The 27,574-nt window shown below is 38.6% G+C and overlaps 1 protein-coding gene across 2 annotated transcripts in view; it reads right to left on the minus strand.

Annotated features, from left to right (window-relative positions):
• LOC128515813 (retinoic acid receptor beta-like) overlaps nt 1-20,078 on the minus strand; it is a 96,738-nt gene extending 76,660 nt beyond the window's left edge. For both annotated transcript variants that reach the window (XM_053490010.1, XM_053490008.1), the window contains exon 1: nt 19,783-20,078. In XM_053490010.1, coding sequence (XP_053345985.1) covers nt 19,783-19,951 — 169 coding nt within the window. In that variant the 5' untranslated portion in view covers nt 19,952-20,078. The remainder of the gene's footprint in view (nt 1-19,782) is intronic.
• Between the last annotated feature and the right edge of the window lie 7,496 nt (nt 20,079-27,574).

Genomic DNA, 27,574 nt, shown 5'->3' on the forward strand with positions numbered 1-27,574 from the left:
CAAAAGGTGAACGACTAGAAGTCAGATGAACAGACAAGAGGAGAGGAAATTCAGTAGTGACGAGATCTTGAGAAGGAAAAATGAAGAGGACAAGAGTGAAGAAAGGAAAGATTTGATTTAAAAAAAAAAAAAAAGATAAAGCAGGAATGAAGAACAGGAGTCACCCAGAGTTCATGAATGAATGCATGCTCTAGTAATGGCACACGACTACATCAAGCAGCATGCTTTAGACCCCCACCACCCCTCACTCCTGTATCTACATTTTCTCTCCCCGCGGTTTTATAGCAAAAAAACAACAACAGTCAACGAGAGCCCCAAACCCATCTCTCCACTTCCTTCCCCCCTTCTCCATCCCTCGTCTCCCCAACACCCTCCTTTTTCTCCTTTTCATGCTCTTCTCTCAGCGTCGTCCCCCATGCCAGGCTTTTCTTCCGTGTTGCAGCAAAGCATAAACAGAAATATTCCTCTAACACACTTACACAATAACAACGGCAAGTGGGGAGAAGGAAAAGTAAAACATTTCGGAGCGTGTGTTTTCTCACACCTCAGTCACTTCAGATTAGAGAGGGAGAGCGAGAGAGGGAGATGTTTAAGGAGTTCTATGCTCTAATACATATTGATCCTTAAATGTCCCCTACACAATTATTTAATATAACCGACACGGGTTTAATCAACACTGCAATAGGGAGCTTTTATAACTGCTGCACTGAAAACAATTGAGGAGATTTAAAATGACTGTGTAACTGTCTAACACATTATTAAAACCTGTAAGGACTGTGCTGAACCTTACAGTTTATGGAAGAAATGTCATCAAGAAAGAAAAAAAAAACACAAATGCAGACATCACAGCTATGTTTAATAGTAAAAGTAATGCGGTCTGATTAACCCAGACTGAACCTATTCCAGAGCGATGAATGAGAAGGGAAGCGCATGAAGCAATCATGCATAGTGGCCACTGTACAGTACAGGGCTCTGAAGGCAGTTTTTATGATCTGGGGTTACAGTAGTTGGTCAGGTCCAAACAAAGCGGCAATAAAATGAAATCAGATGACTACCTGAAATGTACTGAATGACCAGGTTATCGCATCTATGGAGCTTTGCTTCCCTGTTGGACGAGGCATATTCAATCCTCCAGGTTATCAGGTTATCGATGTTACAGTAAGTAGGTATTTACTACAAAGTAATGCACTGGTTATGTAGTGTATTTTAGGTAATACAATGGTAAACACCTGCATGATTATGTATATAAAAAAGATTTTCCACAGTGGACAACTCGATCTGCATAACAACTTGGCACAGGTTTTACGACAGATACCCTTCCTGGCGCAACTTCTCCGAGCTTGGGACCGGCCCTGGGTGAGATTCGAACCTGGGCTTTCCGCATGGCAGGCTAAAAAACCTACCACTGAGCTACTGTAAGTGCTAACATATGTTTTAGCGAAATTGTATTGGAAAGTATTAGATTTTAAGTATTAAATTGTAATACAAATATTAAGGAGTAATATTACATCAGTAATAGTTTAGACAGGTCTTGGAACGCTTTCTCGAGAACAAACCCCAGCCAAATACTGTCTGAGGTAACAAAAAATGAGACCATAACAACATTTCCATCAACAAGTAATTGCTACTGTTATGGGACAAAATGTAAATATATGCGTTACTGTATGTGGAATTATATATGATTTTTATTTTAAATGAGATTAAAATGAAATGCTTTATCTTCCTATGTTCAAATTAATATAGCACTAAAAGTGTAATAATGCAGCGAAAATATATTACGGTTATAAAAAGTTAAGTTTAAAGGATTTCCTGCGGACTCATTAGAAAATTGTGATACCACAGTAACATTGTTGTCTGAGTTCATTTAAGAGAATTTTATGTTAAAATGGAAAGTTATTACAAAGAGCTAATTATAGACTAAAAATCTGTTCTCGGTTTTGACTTGGTCTCAGGCAGGGGTTAAATTGGGCTAAAATGATATTCAACACATAAATAATCAGATTGGCGGGTTTTTCATACCGAAGATTCTTTAGTGCTATACTCTATTATCATTGGTTTATACTTGTGGTTCTCAAAGTGTGGCGCAATGAACGGGAGGGAATTAGTGGAAAATAATAGGAAAGTACCTATTCTAATTCACGCTTTTCTTTATTGACAATAAAGATCGGACACTCAAAAATAAACAATCACACGCAAAGAAATAGATCGTTTATACAAGTAAATTAAAATAACATCAGAAAAAAAATGGAACCATAGTGCAACAATAACGGTTTAACGTCGTCATGTTAATTCCAGAGGAACAATATATAAGGAAACATTCGGTATTATATATGTCATTTCATTTATTCCAATGTGTATGCTGATGTTTCTGTATTTTTGTGAAAAATTTATATTTTATCAGGAAGTACTAGTCTGCCATTTCTAGTTTCCAGTCCTTCAGGCGCTGAACAGAAGGGAAGATCAATATCGTTATACGCTTTTTGTTGGTATGCTGCATTTTGCAATGATCCCTAAATCATTCGTTGCGCCGTTGTTGTTTATTGTTTATGCTTTTAAACATTTATAATTTAAGGCGGATGTAGCTTAAAGACAATGTAGAGAGGAAATATATATATGTGGGTATCTTATTTGCGGGTTTATTTACGCAGCTATTGAATTCGCAGCTATTGAACGTCTCTCTAAACTTGAGCCCAACACCATTAAGAGAATAAGAACGGAACACCAAAGGTAGGACTAAATGTATCGATTGAACCCATGACTCGCTGCAAATGCCACAATGCATACTCATTTGCTGACTAAAGGTATGGCCAAATGAACTGCTATGCCAAGATCTGCATTACCCAGAAACACTTCTTGCAAACATATTTGTGCCACCTAGAGAACAGGTATCAAACTTCAACTAGGTTATGCACAGATAATATGCTAGCTCATCTATGTACTGCTAGCACTGGAGCAAATTTCACCCTCCATAAGTGTACTAATAGATACCTTGCTGCCAGAGGAAGGACACCTAAGGTCTGATATCTGTAAACTTTCTGTTAACTTAGTTTTATACCTGCTTTTGGATAGAACAAAAAGCATCAGTAATACCACCAGCAACAGGGCCCCCAGAGTTGGGAAGATTTTGCCATGGTGTAGGTGGACACCGTAACTGGTGCCCAGTTAAGATTATGATGCACAGAGTGGATCTCATAGGCATATTAGCACCTTTATAAATGAGGAAAAGCATCCCTACCACAAGTGTCCCATAAAAAGCATGGTGCAGGGCCTTCCTGTTGGGTTGGTGCCCTTTAAGAAACCCTTTTATAAGCCTTTGTAGGATGCTGGCATAAATTCTCTGAAATCTGACAAAAAGTCACATGCGATGGAGATAAGCTCATCATGTACGTTCTGGTGGCCAGATAATTTTTTATGATAAACCTGGTTGAATCTGGGATTCCTGCCCAAGGTCAAATCACCCATCTATATTAAGTCTTAGCAGCCAGTCCAATCTTTAGAGCAACTGTTCATCTACCGTAGTGGCAGAACTGTAGAACTGGAGGCTGGCCATGGGTTGCAGGCATCATCACATTGACCTATAGATGAGCTGGATGCCCAGCCCCTACAGTGATGTTCCACTTTGTGAGAAGTGTCTCCTCTCAATAGCCATTATTTAGACGCGTGCCACTCCAGGGGGACTGGAATCTGTGCCTGAAACCTTCTTGCCAAACTGGTGTTGGTTTACAATTCCAAGCACCCCTTTATATCCTCCAGGCAAAGTACAAAGTTCCAGTGATATGACCACAGCAGTCATCACTAAGGACTTCTCAGGGTAGTCCTAAGTTGAGTTTAGTTTCTCATGAAGTCATCGGCATGTTAACAAGGCAGCCTGCTATTAGGAGAGGTAAAATACAATGGTAGTTATGTTTGTTTGTAACCGTGGTGGTATGAACCCCAGATAGCTGCCAGGGTTCCTTGTAATTCCGAACTGGCAGCAGTTCCAAGGACAGATGGCAGAATGAGGGCAGTGTCATGCTTCACTACATGACTTGGAAGATCTCGGCATGCGTGCTCACGTGAACAAGGATGCATCCAGGTCTTTCACACTGACCCTGGTGGGTATCTGAGGATTATACGACTAGAGCTACATATGTATCGAGAAACAAAAAAAAACAGTTATGTGTACTCAAGCACTATCTATGAAAATGGACTGTACATGTTATATACAGAATAGTTTGTCTGTTAATACTTACTTTGTTTGCATTCAAAATGATTACTGACCACATACTTACCTGGTTTAATAGATAGAATGTACTGAACTGTAAAAGTGTGGGGACTGGTTGGACTTCTAATAGGAAGGTCTTGGGTTCAAACCCCAACTCTACCAATCTCAAACTGCTGGGCCCTTGAGTAAGGCCCTCAACCTTCAACTGCTTTCTTTTTAAATCTCTCCTTTGTTACAGTTTTGCTTGTCCTTCACAGTACTCTCTGTATCTGTGGACCCCCCTGTTAACCACCAGTCCCTACTGTATGTGTCCAAAACCAAGCCATAAACAACCTTTCTTGTATTTCATCACTTATTATTCATAAATCTCAGTTTATTGCTAGAATTTCCTCAACACAAACTTGCTCAGAGACCCTGCATGTGTATGGTACACATACTGTACTACATATCCACATTCTTCTTCATCCTGAGAGGCATTATCCAGTGTACAGTATACAGTGATAGTCAGGGGCCCACAAGAAGCTGCTTGTAGGTCAAACTTCTGCCACAGGCGTAATTTAGTCACACAAAATAGTTGCCAAAAATTTTTCATTTTTTAAAAACCTGGGCTGCATTTACGCTGCCTTCAGCAAAGCAGTACAAAGTACACTAAAATGTGTGTGTGTCGCTGTTTATGTATGTGTGAGACGAATAACAACGGAGACAGTGGGAACTTTTGTGCAAAGCAAATTGCATTTCATACAGTATGCCTGCTCGAGAAATCAAAACAGCCTCATGATCATTTTGAAGGCACTATCATTTTTTTTTTTTTTTTTGCAAAGGCATATTTAGCCAGATTTGCAGGAGGATGCGTGCACGTGTACGTACAGAGTTTCCGAGCGTCCCGTACTTTACTGTATTTCTTTCCATATAGTCGAGGCCATTAAGCAGCGTGTGAACACTTTCTTGAAATTCCAGCTTTTATCAGTGAATACAGAGACACACAGATACACAGACGCACAATAGCATTAAAGTGCTTTTGTGTGGGGCTTAGCAGGGCCGGTCTTCTCTCTTACTGATTCCACTCCTTTGAGAGAGACAGATCAGAACAGAAAAGACTTCAAAACAGCCCGCTAAGACTTAGCATGCTAGAGCTGAAACACAGATTAAATTAGAACGCTTTCATCTTGTTCTCTCTCTTTATTAGTCACTGTTCTTCCACTGGAGATGGTGCGAATAATAACCTAGTCCTAATTCTAAACTGATAAACAAAATATATATCTTTTTTTTTTTTTTTTTTTAGAATTTTAAGGAGATTTATGTATGTACTGTAATGGGACAGACTATTAATTAGCCTGAGGCATGTTTATGTGTGTGTGGGGTATTTTTTCATGAACAAAAGAGCGGTGTTGACAGCTCTTACGATTATCCGGCTCTTGAAAACATGCAGGTTGCTTCTATCATCTTTTCTCCCGCGCTTCCCGCATTGCTTTACCCTTTTGTAAATTCCTTTCAGAAAAAAAAAAAAAACATGAGAAACGTTGTACTTTAAAAGGGATTTTCCGAACCTGAAGCCAGAGATCAGGGCGTCTCATGCACAAATAACTGCATTTCAATAACTGCAAAAAAACAGAAAGAAAAAAAAAAGAAAGAAAAATAATAATAAAAGAAAAAAGAAGATTTTTTTGGCTGATTTGGTGTGCAAAATCAAAAAACACAGCACTCTTTATGGCAAATGAACGATCACTTTATGTCACGGATCCTGAGAAATCGTAAACAGCAATGAAAAAAGCAAAAACACATTTACATTAATTATCAATTTTATGCCAATAGGCTCACTCATGCCCATGGGGGTGAAAATCCATTCCACAAAAAAAGCCAATGCAGAACAAATTGCTAAAAAAAAGTCAATGCTGGCCATGATAGGAAGGCACCAGAACACCCAGTGCACCAGGCAAAGAGCCAAAGGCTGGCTGACCCGGCCTCCAAACTCCACAAATCCCACTCTGATTGAGTACCAATGGGATGCACCAGACAAACAAGGCTGGTCCACAAAGGCCCCACCCTGAAACCTACAGCATCTAAGAGATACGCTGGCAGTATTCTGGTCCCAGACACCACAGCACACCACACTAGGGCTTGTGCAGCCATGCCCTAAGGGCCCAAACATGCCTCGGTGGCACAAGGGAAACCTGGGCATAATGTTTTGCTAAACAAACAAACACTGCATTTAAACCTAAAAAAAAAAAAAAAGCAACGTACAGTACAAACAGCTGGTAGGTTTTACTGAGCTTGCTGGAGAATATGAGTTCTTCTAGTATCTTGTCACACTCGCTCCTTTATATTCTCATGCAAATCCCAGGTCTGTTTTGTACTATATATTTATTTTTTATACTCTCCTGTAATGTTATTTATTTATTCATTTTTAAGTTATATATGGAAATACTGAATGATTTTGTACGTAATTATGCAGACATGATAAACATGTATAACAAAATTGGTACAGCATATAATATGGTGCCTAAGACTTTTGCACAGTACTGTATATGGACTGAAATAAAGGCTATCAAATGTAATGTAACATTGCTGCATGAACAGTTCTATACAGTAGCACTCGATCCACGACTTCATCATCAATTTGACTGTTCAATACTCAACTAAAACCAGAATTATTTTATCATGCTTATAATTTCATATTTAAAAGAATTATTTGTAAGTTTCCAGTGAATATCACACAATAATTCAGTCCCCAGTCATATGATGCACAGTTATATGACATTAAATGTAAAATACTTTTTGGTAGGTATTTTAAAATCCCGCTCTGTATAATACACTGGGACCTGTTGGTCATTCTCCAGATGTTCGCTCACGCCTGTGTAATAAGCCAGTCAGAACCTAGTTCTGGAGGAGTGTCGATTGTTTACGCATGACGTCACGGTTTTTCCTGAAAGGTTAAGTGTCCCAGTGTTGCAGTAAATTTACTCCTCTTTATGACCTACTCAAGCTAAGCACTTTTAGTGTCCATAGGTAGTAATTCACGATGTTAGGGACTAGAGGGTGATAGGAGACACATCCACGTCTCCTCTTTAAAGGCCAATAAATTTTGGGCTTGGACAGCCAGAAAAGCTTCTACAGCGTAAGAATAAGAATGCAGCCTTTTAAATAAGACTGGCTTTCAATCAAAGTCCATTCAGAGGAAAATAAGGGGCTGGGAATGGACACATGTTGTGGCTATTAATGAACGCAACGAAGATGCCGTTTTCTTGATTTATTTTGCGGCTGCCACCGAGAGAGTAGAGAATGACGTTACTTATAGCGCTGAGTCTATAGGCATTAATAAGCATGGCTGGCTTTGGAACAGGCTCTGGGGAATAAATTAGATGTCACCGCTGTCAGATTGACAAGGAAATAATATAAATGTGTCAATTAGGAAGTGGAGGAATGTAGCAGTGGCACAGTGAATTCTGTCGCTCAGGATGCATTTTTTTTTTTGGCACAAAGCTAGGCTTGTGTGTTTAATAAAACAGATTTTTAACTGACAGTCTGAATTATAATATACAGCAATTCACTGGCAATGACATAATAAAAAAAGAAAAAAAACAGAATTTTGAAAAATATGAAAAATATACAAACAGACAGTTTTTAAGCATGTGCCATCTTTATATGCACAAAATACATGAAAACATTATTAAAGTTACTAATGATAAATTCATCCATCTGTTCTCTACTGTGTCTGTTAGATCAAGATGCCTATTTTCCCCCTAAGTTTCCCCCTCAGCAATGTGAACAACTGGTGGAGAGCCGAAACGCATGAAAGCTGGAATTGCAAATCGGGATTATTCCACCAAATACTGATTTCTTAATGTTATTTATCCAAAGCATTAAAACAATTTGTTTACAAATTATTGCCATTTTGTTTTATCAAAGTTATTAAAGCTCTGCCATCTAAATAACAATAGCTAGATTTTGAATTAAGGAGAAATATTGTCAGCAGTTCACAAAAAATTCAACAGAACAGAAAAAAACCATAAGAAACTGATTATTTTGCAGTGGTCTATTTTTTTTTCCAAAGCTGTATATATAAAGAAAGCTACTTTATTGAAAAAAAAAATTTCTTAGCAAGTGACTGTTTCCTAAATCTAATCAAATCAATGTACTGTTTCTTATGATATAATTACAATAAACAAAATAAATGATTATTAAGCCTATATTACAGTATATAGCCTTATATTATTCCTAGAAATTAATTAATAAAATTAGAAAACAAACTTCCAACAGAACTTGGATATTGCTTAAAAATAGCAAAATATGTTTAGAAATAGTGTTAATAATCTTACATTTGGTTTATTGCAATCCTATAATAAAGTTAGTACGTACATTTCACATAAGATATTGTATTTATGACTTGATGCAAGATATTGTACCTTGATGTTACATTTTGCATAGGCAGATGACCATAGTTAAGAGTACAATACTTACATTTACATTTAGGCATTTGGCAGACGCTCTTATCCAGAGCGACTTACAAAAAGTGCTTTAATGTTTACATCATTGGATACATACTTACACTGGGTTCACTAGGTTAATAATTAAATGCCATTAGTCCAACACAACTGAGAAGATTTTTTGTTTTTTGGGGGGTAAGTCCAAGTACTGGAGAAACAGATGCGTCTTGAGTCGTCGTTTAAAGATAGTCAAAGTCTCTGCTGTACGGACATCTAGAGGAAGTTCATTCCACCATCTAGGTGCCAGAACAGAAAAGAGCCTGGATGAATGCCGCCCTCGATTTACATTACATTTAGGCATTTGGCAGACGCTCTTATCCAGAGCGACTCACATTTTTATCTCATTACACATCTGAGCAGTTGAGGGTTAAGGGCCTTGCTCAAGGGCCCAACAGTGGCAACTTGGTTGTTGTGGGGTTTGAACCTGGGATCTTCCGAACCGTATACCCCAATGCCTTAACCACTGAGCTACCCCTGGCCCACATCCCTGAGAGATGGTGGGATGAGGCGAGCAGTGCTGGAGGATCGGAGGGAACGTGGTGCAGTGCATGGTGTAATTAGCGCAGAGAGGTAAGTGGGTGCTGGGCCATTTTTAGCTTTGTAGGCAAGCATCAGTGTTTTGAATTTGATGCAGGCAGCTACAGGAAGCCAGTGCAGGGAGCGGAGGATACAATACCTGTACTGTATTCTTAAATGGATAAGAATACAGGTACCAATACAGTACACTATGCACTATTCTTCTTTTTTTGGCCAGTGCATCTAGCTGACACTAAGGCTATGTTCACCGTACCAGTCTAAAGTGACTTTAGTCTGGTTTTTAATCTATACTACTTGGTCAATGTCTTATCAATTTATTGCCCTGCACCAAGCAAAGAAAAGCACTAAGCAGAATGCTGGGAATGACTAGAAATGGTGTTAAGAACTGACTAATGACCTATTAAAATCTGAAGTGAGAGGATAGTGCTGAACGTTCAACTTCAAAGAACAAAGGGAGTCAGAAGAAAACATAAATAAAGATCACTTAAACACTTGGTAGAGTTCATATCATAAAAAATGGACAGTAGAAATAGGGAGACCAATAAGGGAAATAAGCTTCAAGATTGGACTTTGGAGCAATGGAACCCTATTCCAGAGTGATGGGTGCATCAGGGTTCTCCGGTTTCTTCCGACAGCCCAAAGACATGCAAATTAGGCTAACTGGTATTCCCAAATGGACCATAATGTTGACCGGAGGTCCTACCACGGTTGTACAAGATGGGAATAAATACAATGGTCATCATTGGCCTCAATTGTCCGTAGTTGAGCTACAAATAGCTATAATAGATGGATAGATGGATGAGTGCATCAGGGTTATGAGGGAAGCGCATTCAGTGATGCACCCATCATGCATAGTGCCCACTATACAAGCCTCTGGAGGCAGTGGTATGATCTGGGTTGCTTCAGTTGTTCAGGTCTAGACTCAGCGACGATATTCGGCAATAATATTAAATCAGCTGACGACCTGAATGTACATAATGACCAGATTATTACAGTCGTACACACCCATATTCCTGGACTGAAGCTGAAACTGGGATTGGGAGCATGAGGGATCATGTTCACATTGTGAACTGAACACATTGCATACATGAACACATTTTATTTTTTATTATTATTTAACGAATTTATTTATTTTGGTTGGAGTTTTTATACATTACATGCTATTTTGTAATAAATAAAATGGTATCGGTTGTTAGATTTCTGTAGTATAAGTGGAATAAAAGGGGAATTTAAGAGAAATAAAAGTACTGTTATGGAAAAACTAATCAACTTTGGGGTGCTAATACTTTTTTTTCCATGTCAGACCACTTGACACTGTCCTATTTTGGATTATCGTCCCATAAAAGCGGAACTCTGTCTGCAAGCAAGGGGTATCTTGGCTATTCTTCTTCTGGAGTGTGGTGGAAAGCCCTCCATCTCAAAAAGAAAAAAAGAAAAGAACTAAATATGCAACAATTTTAAGGGAATGGAGTGAAGTGGTGCAGTAATGACTGGAGTTCAATGACTAGAGAGCACTGAAGAATTGACTGATGGCTGTGTCTCTGTTTGAGAGTCTGCTTCCACACTGACGTCTCCATCCTGAGAAAGCGGTGCCCCACTCACGTTCATTTGCAGTGAAAAGAGCGTGCATCGATTTTTAATTCAGGCACCTCGTGCAAATTCTAACGAGATCGAAATTCATTATTCATGTTCTGAGAAGGAGAAGTCACAGGTGACTTTGCTTGTGATGAAATCTCCAATACAGCAATACATAATGCAGAGCAATGCATGGTACATGCTAAGATACAGCGAGCATGAAGCTGGTCACGAGATGCCCATGAAAGAGCAGCAAAGAAAAGAAGAAAATACCACGAAGGATTTTACCGAAGTCCTTAGGTATATACAGTATACTATATAGGGGGATGTACTGTATAGCAGATGATACGTAGTCTGTTTGACTTTCCACATTCACAGCTTTTCTGATCGCTCTGTACATAAACATGATTATACAGTACGTATGAAATTAAAGGTAAAAGTAAAGTACACCCAAAAAAGCGCGCGCACACACACACACACCAGGAAATGAGTGTTAGTGAGTATGTGGACAGAATGAAGATGGAGAGAGTAAAGTTCCTCTGCTTGCGTCTTTCACTTTAGCTCCAGACGAACTCTATTAATGGCAAATGAAAAACAGAGCTTCCTATGGATGGAGGCAGATTATGAGTTCTGATTCTGCTGTATAACTCACACTCAAGCTAATTACGCAGTGCTATAATACAAGCACAAACACAAACACTCACATACAGAGTAAATAAAACCGCATTCCAGATTACACAAATTTACTTCTGGGGGATAAATTCCATCCATCCATCTGACCTTCCTTGGATCCAGTCAATCATCTATCTATCATCCATAGATTTGCCATCCATGTATTCATCAATCGATTCTTCCATGCATCAAATTATGTATACATTTATCCATCAATCCAGCCAAGCATCCATCCCAAATGCATCCATCAATCCATCCTTCCATGCATCAAGTCCATCAAGACATCTATCAGTTTAATCCAACATCCATACATAATGCATGTATCCATCAATCCATCATTCCATGCATCAACTTATCAATGTATTCATTCATTCATCATTCCATCCAACCATACATCTATTTAAGCTTCCATGCATCAATTCATCTACCAATTTATCCATCCATTTCTCAATCAATCTAAATCATCCATCCATTGAAACATCCATCTATCTCTCTATCCGTCTATTTAACCCTTCATCCACCCATCTATCGATCCATCTAAAACAAAGATACTGGGATTTCCAACATACAGTCTACCTCTCAGCTGTTATTATACTCAGATATAGGCCTAAAAATACAGATGCATATGTTTTAATTTTAATTGTAATATCTGCTACTAAGCATTGTTAAAAGAACTGGTGATGATCACTGAATTTGTGAGTAACTTGGTCTGTGAGTATTTTGCAAGACAAGCAACATAAAAGAAAGAAATTTAACAAGGTCTTGAAATACAAGTAGTATGCATCTACTTTGTCTGCCGAGCATCACGTGATCACAACTGAGCCAATGGTTCTTCTTTCTCTCTCTTGCTGTGGGATTGTGGGTAATCGTCTCCCATGCCCAGTCTCTGTGAAAGTGTCACTCGTATAGTCAGCATCCATGTCCGCCTGTGTACTGTTTACTATAACATTGTGACTACGTTTGTGCGCGTAAAGCATTTTTGTGTGGCCGAGGGTAGTGACTGTTCTTCAGTAATCGTATTGCAACTGTTTTGCCAAAAGAATTCCTGAAAACAAATTCTGCTGATTAAACAATGCAAGACTGGAAATGTAACCAAACACTCAAGTTTGCATGTGTGTTTATGATCATGGCGTACAAATTTCTTACTAGAACAACTGAAGTATCTTTGGTAATACTGCGTATTATAATTTATATTTAATAATGCAACATCAAGTCTCACGATTTTAAAAAATGTATGCATGCAGCAGGTAATCTGTACCTTTTAGCTACTTGGACCCATTTATACTCTTTAAAACTCTCTTTTTCATATACACGCACGCACACACATTTTCTTAGCAGGGAAGTATCAATAAGCAGCGGTGAGTTTCCAGCAGTCAGGCAGTGAGAGTCTGCAGGATTCTGACAGCTCAGTGGTCTTCAGCGAGAAGATTCGGCTTGGTCAATCAGAGGTCATCTGGGGGTCATAATCCGCAGGTACATGCAGACCAGCCCACCCCCTTCGTCTTCCCTTGATGGACATTACGGAGAGATGAAAAATAGCCAACGGTGAGTGAGGGAGCCTGGAGGAAGCTTGGTTTTGACATGTTGACAGGTTTGTCTGACATCCACCTGATTTAGACGTACCTGCCTCAGCTCCCCTCTCCCTAAACTCACCTGGCAGCCACAGAAAAAAAGGGACGCGTTCCAAACCCAAGCAGGGAACATATTTTAATTTTTGAGACTTTTCTGTATTCTGTTACCCGTGTATGAAAATCACAAAATTCGTTCATGCATTGTCTTTTATATGGTAATAATTGAGGGTACATGAGCTGTCATGTAAGGAAGAAGAAATATGCTTGTTGTATACATACTGTACACTGCCTTCTGGATAAAAAAGTCACCATTTCAGAAGGGTCAAATTATTGTGCTGCATCAAGCAAAGAAAACAACCAAGGAGATTTGAAACGACTGAAATTGGGTTAAGGACTTTCCAACATATTATCGATGTCTGGAATTACAGTGATGATCCTTCAACTTAGTGGAATAGAGATCTTTTAAACACTTAGTAAAGATGCATAGTAAAAAAAACATGGTATAAATCACAGCTATGTTTAATTGTTATGTCACACCCATAATGCCAACTCGCCATTGTAGAAGCCTCTGGAGGCAGTGTTATGATCTAAAGTTGCTACCTTTTTGCATGGACTACGTTGTAATGTCAATACAACTACAGGTAGTCCCCGACTTACGTACAAGTTCAGTTTCGGGGGACTGTTCGTAATCGGATTTGTTCGTAAGTCCGACAATATGAGTCTTATACACCTTTGACACGAATATACAGTACAATGTGTATAATCTATCTATATAATAGAATAAAGCAGTGGGGTGAGCTGATCTCGATTAATGTTTAATGAATAATGATTTAACGTTTTATGTTTAATTAATAATTAATATTCCCCGTCAGGACAGCTTTACAGGACAGACATTTTCCATCATCAAGCTCCTGGACTGATTCATTGAAATCAGTTTGGCTGACTCATTTCTCTTGCAACACCCCCCCTTCTCCCACAAACACACACACACACACACACACACACACACACACACACAGACTGTACAATATACTCAACTTTAGACATCTAATAAATTCGCCTACACACAAAAAAATATTGTATATAATTGTAACCATTGGTATCTGGTGCACTGCAGGGTCTATTTTTTATACCATACACGTGAGCTACTTCTGTAATTTGTTCACACCCATATGCCACATCCAACATTTTTTTTATTAACATTCATTAATCAATTTTAAAGGGGTCTTGAAATACGAGTAGTACGCATACGCTTTGTACTGAAAATGTCATACAACGGCAGGTTTCCTGCTGGGTTTGCATAAATACACTGAATTTTAATTTCTTTTTTAAATAATGCATTATTTATTAAGTAAGGAGGTCACCAGGAACCACGCGATACAATATTATCATGTTGTTTAGATGTTGATTTGATTCGTATTGCGATTCCGTATCACGATTTTATAAATATCCTGATTCAATATTTATCTTATTTTCAGATTCTATATGAAATTATAAAATAATTAGCTTCTTTCACAAAGGATGTTGAGCTTTGCGAAGAGTTTAGACCACGCCACCTGCAGGATTATGGAGGAATGGCAACATTACAATACAGCGCAGACAGAAAGTCTCTTCGCAGTGGCCATGTAGAGTAGTAGTAGTACGTTGACGCGCTCTTGTTTGGCGGCACCAGTCTGTTGTACGTATCCGAGGAAGTCTTTGCGTAACGTTGGCCGTGCATTTTTGTGCGAAAATGTTAACCATCGAAAACATGTTTTTCTAACGGAGCACGTTTTTAAAGATGGCGATAAATAGCTAAAATTTTAAGTAGCTTTTCCGGAGAAAAGAATATCACATCACGATACTGTACCAGATTTAATTAAAAAAATATATGAGTGAGGATAAAAGTGAATTTTATTAAACGAATATTTTCCCATAACCTACTGTAGTGTACTGTACGCCAGGGACTTTTTCTAATGCATGCTACAAACATATCTAAATACAGAAAAAATACATTTAAATAAGAAAGAAAGAAAAAAACATTTTGGAGTCAGGGTGCCAGTCTATGAATTGCCACACAAATCAATCGTGATATGTAACTGAATCTCCCATATCTATTATTTAGCGTCTCGTCTTCTCCTATAGATATATGATTTAACAGTGACGTGGGAGGGTTGCGTCAACTTCCTATACGAGAATATGCCTACGTACTGTATACTGCACAACGCGCCAGCAAAAATGTCTGTGCGTGCATATTTAACTTTGACAGCCACAACTTTTCTCGTTACACAGAATAACTGGGCAGGTTGCAGTAGCCTGGGCTTCTCTGGGGACAACCCACGAAGGCTATTGGGATTCACCTGGAGGAACGCTGAAAATCAGACTGAGCGCCAAGAGTCCGGCTTCACATGCCTGGTGTTAAATTAGGAAATACTTTAATCCCTGCCTATCCCTGAGGTGGGATAAAAATGTGACAGTGAAAAGTCTCTCCTGTCTCTCTATCGCTTTGTGTTAAGTTCAGGGTGTGCTTCACTGGCCTGACTGTTAAATAAAAGTCAAATAACCCAAAAAGCATGGCTTAACTTGACCCACAATCCCTCAAGGTATGAGAAAGACATGCAGCACGACTCCTCTCTGTCCTGACATCCTCCCGACTCAGTGGGAAAAATACTTTAAAGTTTTGACCCCCCTGTGTTGCAGTGAAGAGGTCTTCATCGAGTGCTTAAAAGAACAATCATTTCAAAAGAAACTTGACTTGTGGTGTTGTTAGTTGCTGTACAAATGCCATCTTGAGAGGGCTTTAGCTTTAAGTATTCATAGTCCCAGATCTACTTGTACAGTATTAGCATAACGATTGACCACAAAGCGCTTCTGTAAGTCAGTCTGGATAAGAGAGTCTGTCAAAATGACCACTGATTGTAGGCCACATTATTACTTCCCCTTAACTGACCTGCACACTCCAAAGGGTGACTCTCCAGATCAGAGTGAACATCGGAGTCTTTGTAAGCCTGCCAGTTCAAATCCCATGATGCCATCCCACAGCCATCCACTGCCAGGCGTCAAGACAGCAAAACTGTGCATGCTCTCCGAATGGGAAGGAAGGTTTTCACTTTTTTCCTTCTTACAATCACAGCGCAGATAATCAAATGTGTCTGGGAGATATCGCTTTCCTCCGAGTGTGTCATGGTTCTATGTGACGCAGAACTTCAGAGACATGTTTTACTGTAGGTTCGCTTCTAGCACATGTACTCCTCACCCTCCTTCCCGGTTGAAAATGATCATGTAATAGAAAAGAGTTATGATGCTTTTGATGAACCAAGTAATAACCACAAAAATTATTTGCGAAAAAAAAAAAAAATTATTATGCGATTATATTAAATAAACAAAAGCATTCTTGGACGTAACAAGACATTCATTCTAAGAGCTGTACGAGCCGTTTTTTATGCCAAAAATAAAAAATCGCTGATTCGTGTAGCGCGTGCGCTTGTGGTCATGTGACTTTCCGCAGCGCAGTGTGGAGACGGGAGAAAATGGATACAGAACAGACCGAAACTGAACTTGTGCCCTGAATAAATGCTACATCTGTTATTTGGCGATTATTTGGTTTCAGGATATCGGACACTGAGCGGAAGAGGTACCTTGCAAAATCACGTGGCAACACGACAAATTCAAATCAGCACCTGAAGCAACACAAAGAAAAGTATGATGAATGCATGGCGGTAAAAGTAGTAAAGAGACCGAACAAAACAAAGCACAGCCCAGTGTGAGCAGAACAAAACAACACATTATTACAGATGTGTTTGCAAGTCTCGCGCCATATGAAAAGACGTCGCAAAGATATAAAGAAATCACAGACTACATTACGCACTGCTTGGCAAAAGAGATGATGATGGGCATACACTTTAAACAAGGAGGGATTTCAGAAAATGATTCGCACACTGGACAGGAGATACCAGTTGCCCTCACGAAACTACTTCTCTCAAGTCGCAATATAAGTGCAAGGTTCAACTTGAAATAACTTTCTGAACTGAAAAGCCGTTGCCTGCAAACATCGTCACACCGGAGAGAACATAGCCGCGGGTTTGAGAGAGGCCCTGGCTGCATGGGACCTCTGTGAGCATGGTCACAACGGCACGAACATCGTCAAAACGATGGCGCTTAATCACTGGACTAGGTTCCAATGCTTCAGGCATAGACTTCATTTGGCCATCGATAATTTAATTAATTTAATCTTTTTATATTTAAAGCTACTTAACTGTGCGCTAGAGAGGACAGCTATTAACAGATTTATTTAAGAATAAATGGAAATATTGTACAGTGTAGAACTCATTGTTGTCAGGTTCTTTTTAAAAACCAAGCTGTGTTTTTGTAAAAAAAAATAATAATAATAAAATAAAATTAGTCAAAAATTGTTTAAATCATAAAGTTAGTTTAGTTTTATTTTAATTAACAGAAAAAATATATATAGCAATAAACCCTTTTTCCTAGCAGCTTGCTTTAGTTCATTAAACTGCTCCTGAGTTTTATTAAGAACAATAAGTTTATATGTGTAAACACTCATTTACAAATCTATATCATTCATAATTATTATTAATATTTATTCTATAAAAATGAATAAATATGTATGTAAATATGTATTGCTCCAATACGTTGGATAATTTTAATCTTTGTAGAATCTTACACATTTGCCCAGATCATGCACTTTCGAGACGCTCCTTAACCGTTTCTATTCCTTGCTGAAATTGCATGACCTGTTGCTAACGCTATCTAATATAAAACAAAGCACTTTTATTGCTGTAATGCATTTTCAGTCCAAAAATGTAAAAAAAAATTGCATGCATATTTATAGTTTATTATACAACACATTAAGCCTGTAATTGTAAAAGTCTGACTGAAGTCACACTGAGAAACTCAAAGTCTGAGCAAAAAGTAGGACATGTTTTCATAGAGACACCCACATTTTTTCCCATGTTACATGTTAAACGTCTAAATGTTGGAAATAACGTCATTATAACTTTCACAAACTCAGCTTTAGCTAGCAGGTGGGAATTAGCAAGAGCAAACTGGGGGGAAAATGAGATGACTGCTTGTTTCCATCTTGTCTAATGTTGCTGTGGTTTCATGCTTCTGCTTCGTTTAGCATCAACAGCAACCTCTTCTTCTCTTATTCCACCTTTCGTATAAACACATCGAACGGTTTCGTTATCTACATTTTTTTTTCTTGCATAGATTTTTTTTTGTTGCGTGCTTTGATGTATGTTTTGTTTGATGTATGCGGCATCTTTGATGTATGCTTTGATGTATTCTTTGATGATGTCACCAAGTATATAATGATCAACGTGTAACAAAAATGTTATTTTACATAGGGTCAATGCCAGGTAATCATTATTATAAGTTAAATCAGAATACAAATTAAGCCAAATTAGAAGAAAACTAAAAACTAAAAATGACTAACACTGCTGTTTCGATTGAAGCTAATTTACTGTGTTATTTCTGGAGTGCATGAGCTTTAAATCATTCACTCCTTCATCATCAGTAATTGCTTGATCCTAGCCGGGGATGTGCTGGATCCGGAGCATATCCCAGGATCATTGAGTGTATAAGGTTGGATTACACCCTGGATGGGAGGGCAGTCAATCATAGGGCAACGTGGATACACGCATTCACACACTCGTTCACACCTTGGGGCAATTTAGCACAGCAAATCCTTCTATGAGGTGGGAGGAAAATGGGAGAAAACCTCCTGGGACACCGGGAGAGCATGATAATCTCTGCATAGACAATAACCTGAGCTCGGGATCAAACCAGGGAGCCTGAAGCTGCGATTCAGCAACAAGATTTAGTTATGATGTTTATTCACTGCTTATATGGAGCTGGAGGTTTTTTTTTTTCTTTTCTTTTTGATAATGATGGAAAAGGATATTATCATAAATCTGATACACTGTACCTGGATTAAAAAGGGAAAAAAAAAATCCTCTGTTAACCAAACTGCAAAAAAATTGCAGCACAAATAGTTTAATTTACACACAGAGGACTGGCATATGGTTTCTGAGTCTCTCTCTCTCCGTCCTACTTTTCCCTCCTCCTTTCAGAAAGAAAGTGTTTCCATTCTGAAAGCAGGATTTGGACACTTCCACTGCGATAAGGGAAAATGTGTTTCAGGAGGAGCACATGGCTTAGAATATCATGGGGCAAAACAAAAACTGACTGAGTCATCACTAGATATATATATATATATTTATTTTTTAAAATCTGCCTGGCTAGACGTGTATTTCCTCTCTCACTCGTTCTCATTCTGTTTTATTTCAAAACTCTCAGCGGGTGCCTGCTGTATAAAAGTCTAAAGCTGGGTTTCGGTGCTAATCAGCAAGAGGGAAGATTTCCTCCTAAATTTAGCGAGTCTGGCGGTTCGTAGCTTCCCTACCACATGAGAGATTAGTGCACTTGTTGTAAGATCGGGTTCGGGTAATCCAAGCTCTAAACCAGAACTGAGAAAGAGACCAAAGTGGTAAAAACTGTTGGTGTATCACTGCGGCAATATGCCATCCAATTGCATTTGCTAGAGAAGACACTCCTGTCTCTCCTATACCCTGATCATTAAATTTAGCACATATTATCAGATATTTAAGGTCAGGTCAAGTGGCTAGCATGCACATCATTTTATTGCAGAACCCAATATAATTGCTTCCGTCCATTCATTTCATACCGTGTGAGATTGACCGCGTTGGCTAAAATGAGCAGACAGATTTAAGAGACTCACCCACAGGTGACGGCGTTCCCGCGCTGCTGGGGGGGTTAAAACTTTGCGTCGGAGACGGCAAAGGAAGCGAGTTGATCACAGTGGGGAACAGCAAGGGATACACCCCTGTCCTGTAACGCCTCATTTGGATTACGGAAGAAGTGCTGCAAGACCTGCTGGCTGCCTTCATTCCACAAAAGTTGAATGGGCCGAGGAAGAGGGGTGAGGAAGGTGGTGTCGGATCTCAGCAGACCTGATGCACCAAAGTCCCTGCCTCAGCAAATCCATTGGGTTAAATGGTTTAGAATGTGCTCAGTAAGCCCAGAGGTGGGGCTGGGCTTCATGCTTTCGCTTATGCAATACATCAGTCAGATGGCGTGACTACAGTAGGACTGATGTCACTTGATGAAATCTGTAAAAAAATAAAAAATTTAAATGGGGTTAGTATTTGTGAAATTTGTCATTTGGCAATTCCTTTTGCATTGTCATTTTTTATTGTATAGTTCTGAACGGAACATGTTTTCTTCATCTTCATCACATGCAATGTTTCAAATAAAGTATGTGTAGAGAGAAAAGTGTAACATCATCATTAATAAAAAAAAGACAATGGATAAAAAATCTTTTTCCAATTTTTATTCCTATAAGGCAATGAAAACAGTGCTTTTTTTTTTCTTCTTTCTTTTTTTTTTTTTTACTGACCCCAACAGAGGCCTCTTCCAAATGGTTGAGATGTTGCTTTATGGTAAAAGTATCCATATTTACACATACAAGCAAAACAAAACAAAGAACAAACAAATAAACTTTTTGCATCATAAATGATATTTTTGGACATAAAGATCCACTTTATTTCTTATGGTATGCTACAAAGCAATAAAAATGGCGTGCTATTTAAAGACAGTAACATCTAATATATATATATATATTTAGCCATAGCATACATCAACCAAATGGTAGGGATGACTCAATCAGGTTAAAGTCAACTTGTGAATCAAAACATGCTTTACCAAAAAGTTGAGCAGAATATTAAAGGGTTAAGTATTTATTGTAAGGACCCTGAGTTTACCTCTCCATTTATGACCTAAGTAAGTTCATAATAGGACATGATAGCTCTCACCATCCTATTCATCAGGCACTGCTTTATAATTCAAGCCTCATTGTCTCGTTCTTCGCTTGACTGATCTCTGTTCATGCTAACAATTGTGGGGGAAAAAATTCATCTGATTCGCTCATCGAGTTTTATTTTGTTTCTTTTGTTTTACGACATTTTTGAAAAAACTTTAGTAGAGTCCATTAGTCCGTTTGAGACACAGTATAAAGTAGGACAGGTGAACCATGGCAGCATAAATACCGTAATGTAGTGATTGATCATGTCCTTTCTTTTAATAAAACGTGAGTGTGTTTCCCGAGGAAATGGACAGAAAACATCTTTCCTCTTTAAACATAAAAACTAAGGTTATTCTGCATTTAATTTTTTTCATCTCTCTCTCTCTCTCTCTTTCTCTTTCTTCCAAGGTGAGAATAAGCAAGGCGGAGCAGGGAGGGAGAGCGTCCCAGCACAGGTGCTAAATCCTGTTTAACAGAGTTATAAACTGCGGCAGCATAATGGCAGCCATAACGCCTTAATCTGCAGTTAGGGTGCAGTTAAAGTGATGGGTAACCACACTTCATAATTAACGGGCCCCAGATCACGGCATCATCCTACTGTGCTGTGTCTTCAAACAGAGAAAGAGAGAAAAAGGAGAGAGATTCTTAGATATTCACGCCATTCTCCCTGAATGATGTTCTTCTTCTTCTTTCCCTCCCTTAGTTGAACCAATCAAGGGCAATATTTCATTTCAGAATTTTTCTGTGTCAGACTCCGCCGGGACACAGTCGCTGTTATGAATCCAGGCAAGGAAATGAGAGGATGGATATAAGAAAAGCTTCCAGCCAAAGCTTTTACATTTTTAAGCTGTTCTTCCTGCATGGTATACTCTAGCCAAGATTTTAAGCGAGAAAAAAAATAACTTGAGGTTGTTGGAGGTAATTCTTATTTCACATGCAAACTGAATACACTCGTTTAGAAGATAAGGTGAAGAGCAGCTCAGGATTGCAGAAACCTTACCTCTCAACCCTTATATATATATATATACACAGTAGCAGTACACACTCAATCCTTCACTTTATATCACTTTTCTCTGCTTATTCTTTATACTGCTTTTTCTGTATAGGGTTCTGGAGCCTAGTGGTCCAATCCATCACAGGGCACACACGCATACACTTACACACACTATAGGCAATTTGGAAACACCTAATCTGCATGTTTTTGGATTGTGGGAGGAAACCGGAGCACAACGAGGAAACCCACCAAGCATGAGGAGAACATGCGAGCTCCGCACTCGAGATGGGAATCGACCCGGAGATGTGAGACCACAGTATTTATAGCCATCTTGATTATTCTACACTATCAGTGAAAAAGCTTGGACGCACCTTCTGACTTTGATTTTTATCTCTTGCTGCATTATAAACAATCCTGAAGGCGTCTAAAACATGCAATAATCTCCTTTGAACAGTTGATTTTGAGATGTACAGTATCTGCTACGTATGCTCTAGTAAATCCTTCATAACGGCGCTAATCTGAGGTTCTGGTTGTTAATTGGTGATTTCTAAATGATCTTCTTCTTCGCAGTAGAGGTACAGTAAGTTTTGGTCTTGCTTTCCTGGGAAGGTCTTCCTGAGAGACAGTTCCATCATGGTGCTTGACGGGTTTTGCAAACGCACTTGACAAAGCACCGTCCTTGCAAGAACGATTCCACAACAGCTGGCCTTCGTGTCTTAAAATAAAATAACCAACTGATGATGATGTTACTCAATTTTCTAGCGTCATACGTGTTTATTTTATAGTTTGGGAAAAATCCCGTATAGTTCTGGAATGTAAAAAAATTAATGAAAAAACAAAAAGCATTGAATTAGAAGGTGTGTCCAGACTTTTGACTGTACTGTAAGTGAACATGTAAAACCCATCCTGATGAGGGAAATTCAAAAGATCAGGAACTAAAAATCACCTTTTGGTTTATACAGTTATACGGTATTAGACAGGCGGTTGAGCTAGAAAAACTAAACAGTCTGCTTAAAGTGTCTAAGTAAAGTGTTGGATCATCACAAGTAAGGAATAAAAGCTTTTTCCTCTTCCAGACCATATAATGTCCGGTGTCTAATTAGAAGTAGTTAGTCCAGAATGTCTCAGTTGTTGTAAACAGGGTTGAAATCCGGTGACTATAAAGGCCAAAGCAGACGCTTTACATTCTAGATCATGTGCATACTCATTAAACCAATTAATAACAGTCCATGCATTGTAAAAGGGGGCGGAGCCAACCTAGAAGCCAACATACCAACTTGGGATTGGGTGTGGTTTTTCATAAAAGGATAACTAGGTCATCAATTACGTTAGCGCTAACGTAGCTCAACACGTTTAATTTCACTGTGGGAAAAAAATATTTTGTACGGAACATATCATAAAAAGCCTTAAAAACATAAAACATGCACTGTATTTCTGTGTGTATGTGTGTGTTTGGTTTACTAATGATTTATTTGTGGATTGTGGAGCAATCCAATCGTGGTAGAGGTCTGAAAGACGGATGAACAGTACAAGGATGTAAAATCTTTCAAGAAATCTAATTAGCCCAAGACCATCTTTGCTTTTGAAAGAACCCTTCACATCTGCGATATTTCATCTTTTTTGTGCATGTAAAGGAAAATATTTAAAGAAGAATGAACTGCATAGAAAAATGCAGCAGTGAACTCTGTATGCCATTATTAGAGTACTGATGGATTATAACATACGTACACAGTAGAGAATGGATGAATCACCCTTTGCTTGGCTTGTGTTAAATAAAAAAAAATGTCTCTGAAAGCTTCTGGAAGGACAGAACCAAGATGACAGGCTTGAGTTAGTAATAAAAAGAATGCGATTAATCAGTATTAGCGTGTTTTATCGGGCATTTCGGAATTTCAAAAGACTTTCGGAGACGTCGTCTTGTTCGAGTCGGAATGCGGTTGTCGTGACGCGGTCTAATTTAGAAAAGCTTCATCAGGATTTTAGTTTTCACTTTTTACCGCTTCTCTTTTGCTCTTGGCTCGGACCATAATTGAGCTGAGTCACTCGGTTTCATTAAGAATCCGATGTGTTCCTGGATTTCTAAGAATAAATGTTAATGCTCATTTTATGAGTAGAGCCAACCGGAAGAGAGGCTGCTAATGCACTCGGAGCTGGAGTGCTCTCAAAAGCACACTGGAAACATGGAAGGACAATGCACTTTGGATAAGCTGACTATTCCATGTGAATGTAATAAAATGTAAATGTGAAATGGTCTACCAAAATGCCCGATGCAGTTTATTACAGGAAAAGCTAAATGAGTGCAATGTAAATTAAACAAATCTGTACTTCTTTGGTTAAATTATAGAAAACAGACATATGGCACCAGCGCAAAAGCATTACACCACACAGATACAGCTTAAGAGCCTCAGTTACTATTGATAACAAACATCAGAATGAGGAAAATGTGTGATCCCAGTGACCTTGCCCATGGCATATTTACTGGTACCAGATGGCGTAGTTCGAGTATTTCAGCAACTGTTGATCTCCTCGGAATTTCACAAAGAGCTCTAGAGCTTATACGGAACGGGGCAAAAAGCCCAAGGACTGAGCTGATAGGACATCTATGGTAACTTAAACCATCACTCTTTACAGCCACGGTGAGCAGAAAAGCATTGAAATGCAAAACATGTCAAACCTTTCACTCCGTCGTACTCTGATGAAGATCATGAAGTTCTCACTGCGTCCTAAAAATATTGAAGAAACCCAGGGGGAATGGGGTCAAAATAAAAAAAACATGCATTTATCAAGTTCATACTATGTCCCAGACACGCCCCTGTCAGGTTCTCAATGCGTCTATCTACTGTATATTATAGATATACAAAGAATTGTTTTACGCCGGATGCCCTTCCTAACACAACCCTTCCATTTTCCTAACTGGCATCTCAAACCCCCGAACCAACAATCTGAAGCCTTAGCTGCCTGAGCCACCACTCCCTTATGCTGTATATTATATATTATTCTCAATTTTCCTGATAATCCCTTCAGTTGAAGTATGGTTTAACAACCTCAGTAGGTCAACAACTACTGTTGTAGTTGACCTGTGTATTGTGTTACTATCCTTGCTATTGGATGTATATAATTATCTTGGAGAGCAATAAAGTATCTATTTACCTCTGTTCATCATAAACTTTGGAAGCACCAAAAGAACATAAAATGAACTTCTACAACATGGCATGGATCTACAATGGTCTGAGCACAAGCCTGAAGAGGTCACTGTGAGAGAACTCCAATGATGTAGAAACAACGCTGTGACATCCCAATGACAACTCATTCAGAAGACCTTAAAATCTTTCCCATCTGCGCCATGCAGTTCACTTTTTCTGCAAATATCCAAAAAACCATGGCAGCTCCACGTCAAAGTAGACGAGATTTCATCATTACCGAGTTCTAATGCATTCCTGCCAAGCTGTACAAGTTCCCACTGCATTATTTTTAAGGACTCTGTATTTAAGGATTTAGTACTGTAGATGGACTACGATAGCAGAAGACCACATCAAGTTCTGCTCAAACATAGGATAAAAGTAAAAAAAAAAGAAAACGAAAAACAGAAAAGTAAAAACATATGACGGGTAATGCATGGTGGGTTTCCTCCCACAGTCCAAAGACATGCAGATAAGGCTAACTGGCGTTCCCAAATTGCCCGTAGTGTATGTGTGTGTGTGTGTGTGTGTAATGCAATGGATTGGCACCCTGTCCATGGTCTATCCCACCTGCTGCCCAAAGTCTCCAGGGATAGGCTCCATGTCCTCACGACCCTGTACATGATAAGCAGTATAGAAGATGAATGAATGAACTAAAAGCCTATGCTTATTAAAAGCCTATTCTTCTCATGATGTTATGGTCCAGAGTCTCTGGTACATGAGTAAGTCAGTACATCATAATTCATTAACTGCCTGACTGGTTCGTTTGCAAATATGGCAGCACTTCCACAAAAATATAAATAAATTACAGTGCTTCTTTGCCCTGCTTAAACTACAAAAGAGAAACCTCATGTACACCAATAAGTCCTCATCCAAATACACAGCTGCTGTATCACCCAATCTAAAACAGGCCTTTCCCTAAGAGCACAACCAATCAGTTTGCATAATTCATGCGTTTACATAGCAAGAATGTGTGTACGAGGGCCATCGGGACTGATAGAAATCCAATAATAACAAGAGAGGGTAATGGAGTGTTGGAGAGCTATATTTAGCCTGAGCCCTAACTGAGAATAGAATAAAGAAATTGTAATTCAACCCCATGACCACAGCAGTCACTTTCATTTTAAAAAAAGGTACTTCAAATGAACTGCCCAAAGGCCCAAAGGCAGATAAGTGTGAATCTGGACATCACCTATTTATTAACCAAACAGAGTGCTAAACAATTCTTAATCTCATTACATGCATTTCTTATTTTCTTATTCTTATTTTTCATAAAGAAAAGGTGATAATATATGTGTAGGGGTATGGCTGGGGAAAATCCATGGAATGTCCCTACGGCTGAATTCTTATCCACTGCAGTGAATTGGAAAGATAACACTACAGTACAAACGTCCAAATCTAGACTTTAAAAAAAAAGAAACCTTTAAGTTAATATCAACTATATAATCTCTAATAACTGCTCAAAAATGCTCATGAATAGCAACATAACTATATATAATAATACTGTATATACATTACCTATTAAAAGTTTGGGTTCACAGGTAATTATGTAACAACAACAAAAACAAAAGTTAGTTGTTATTTTAAGACACAGAGGTCAGCCTTTCTGTAATAGTTCTTGCAAGAACAGTATTGTCAAGTGCATCTGCAAAATCCGTCAAGCACCAAAATGAAACTGGCTCTCATGAAGGCCGTCCCAGGAGGGCGAGACCAAAACCTACCTCTGCCCCAGACGAGAAGTTCATTTAGAGTCATCAGCCTGAAAAATGGCCAATTAACAGCACCTCAGATTAGAGGCATTATGAAGTCTTTACAGAGCAGAAGTAGCAGAAACATCTCAATATCAACTGTTTAAAGGAGATTAATGCATTTTTAGACGCCTTCAGCATTCCTTTACAATGTAGAAAGAAATAAAAATCAGGAACGATCATGGAGTTAGAAAGTGACCCCAAACGGTAATATATATAGTGTACTATATCTATATCAATATATCTATATATATCAAAGTAGGCATCATTATCTAACATAAAGCAAGTTTTATTATTTTGTATTTGGTTTACTGTAATCCTATATTGGGATATATTTGACTATTTTCAAGTTTGAAGAAGAGAGTCCCCGAAGTCTGCAATTTTTATCGACCTTGATGTTTCTTTTTTTTTTTTGTAACAGAAATAAATCTTTCAGAGTCACGGAAATAAGCCATCCGATCCCAGCACCATGGAAATCTCCGAGAATTATATACTGTACATTTTTTGATTCTACAAAACTAACACCTGCAGAGACGAACAATGACACCCGCATTGAAGATTCCCTTGGTATGAAAATAGTTTTGAAGGATGAGTACGCCGGCTGGAAGACTATAACCTAGAGTACCTGATGGCTTAATCATCAGACACAATGGCCTTTATTTGCTTCCAAAAACATTCAAGCAGATGACTTGTCTCATGAGTAAGAATCATAACCAGTCAAGAGAATCCCACAGGTAATTTAAGCTATAATGACCAAAATGAAGCAGACGTAAGCCAGTAATCCTTCT

The sequence above is a fragment of the Clarias gariepinus genome, chromosome 28 (assembly GCF_024256425.1).
Source record: "Clarias gariepinus isolate MV-2021 ecotype Netherlands chromosome 28, CGAR_prim_01v2, whole genome shotgun sequence".
In the NCBI taxonomy this organism is placed as follows: domain Eukaryota; kingdom Metazoa; phylum Chordata; class Actinopteri; order Siluriformes; family Clariidae; genus Clarias; species Clarias gariepinus.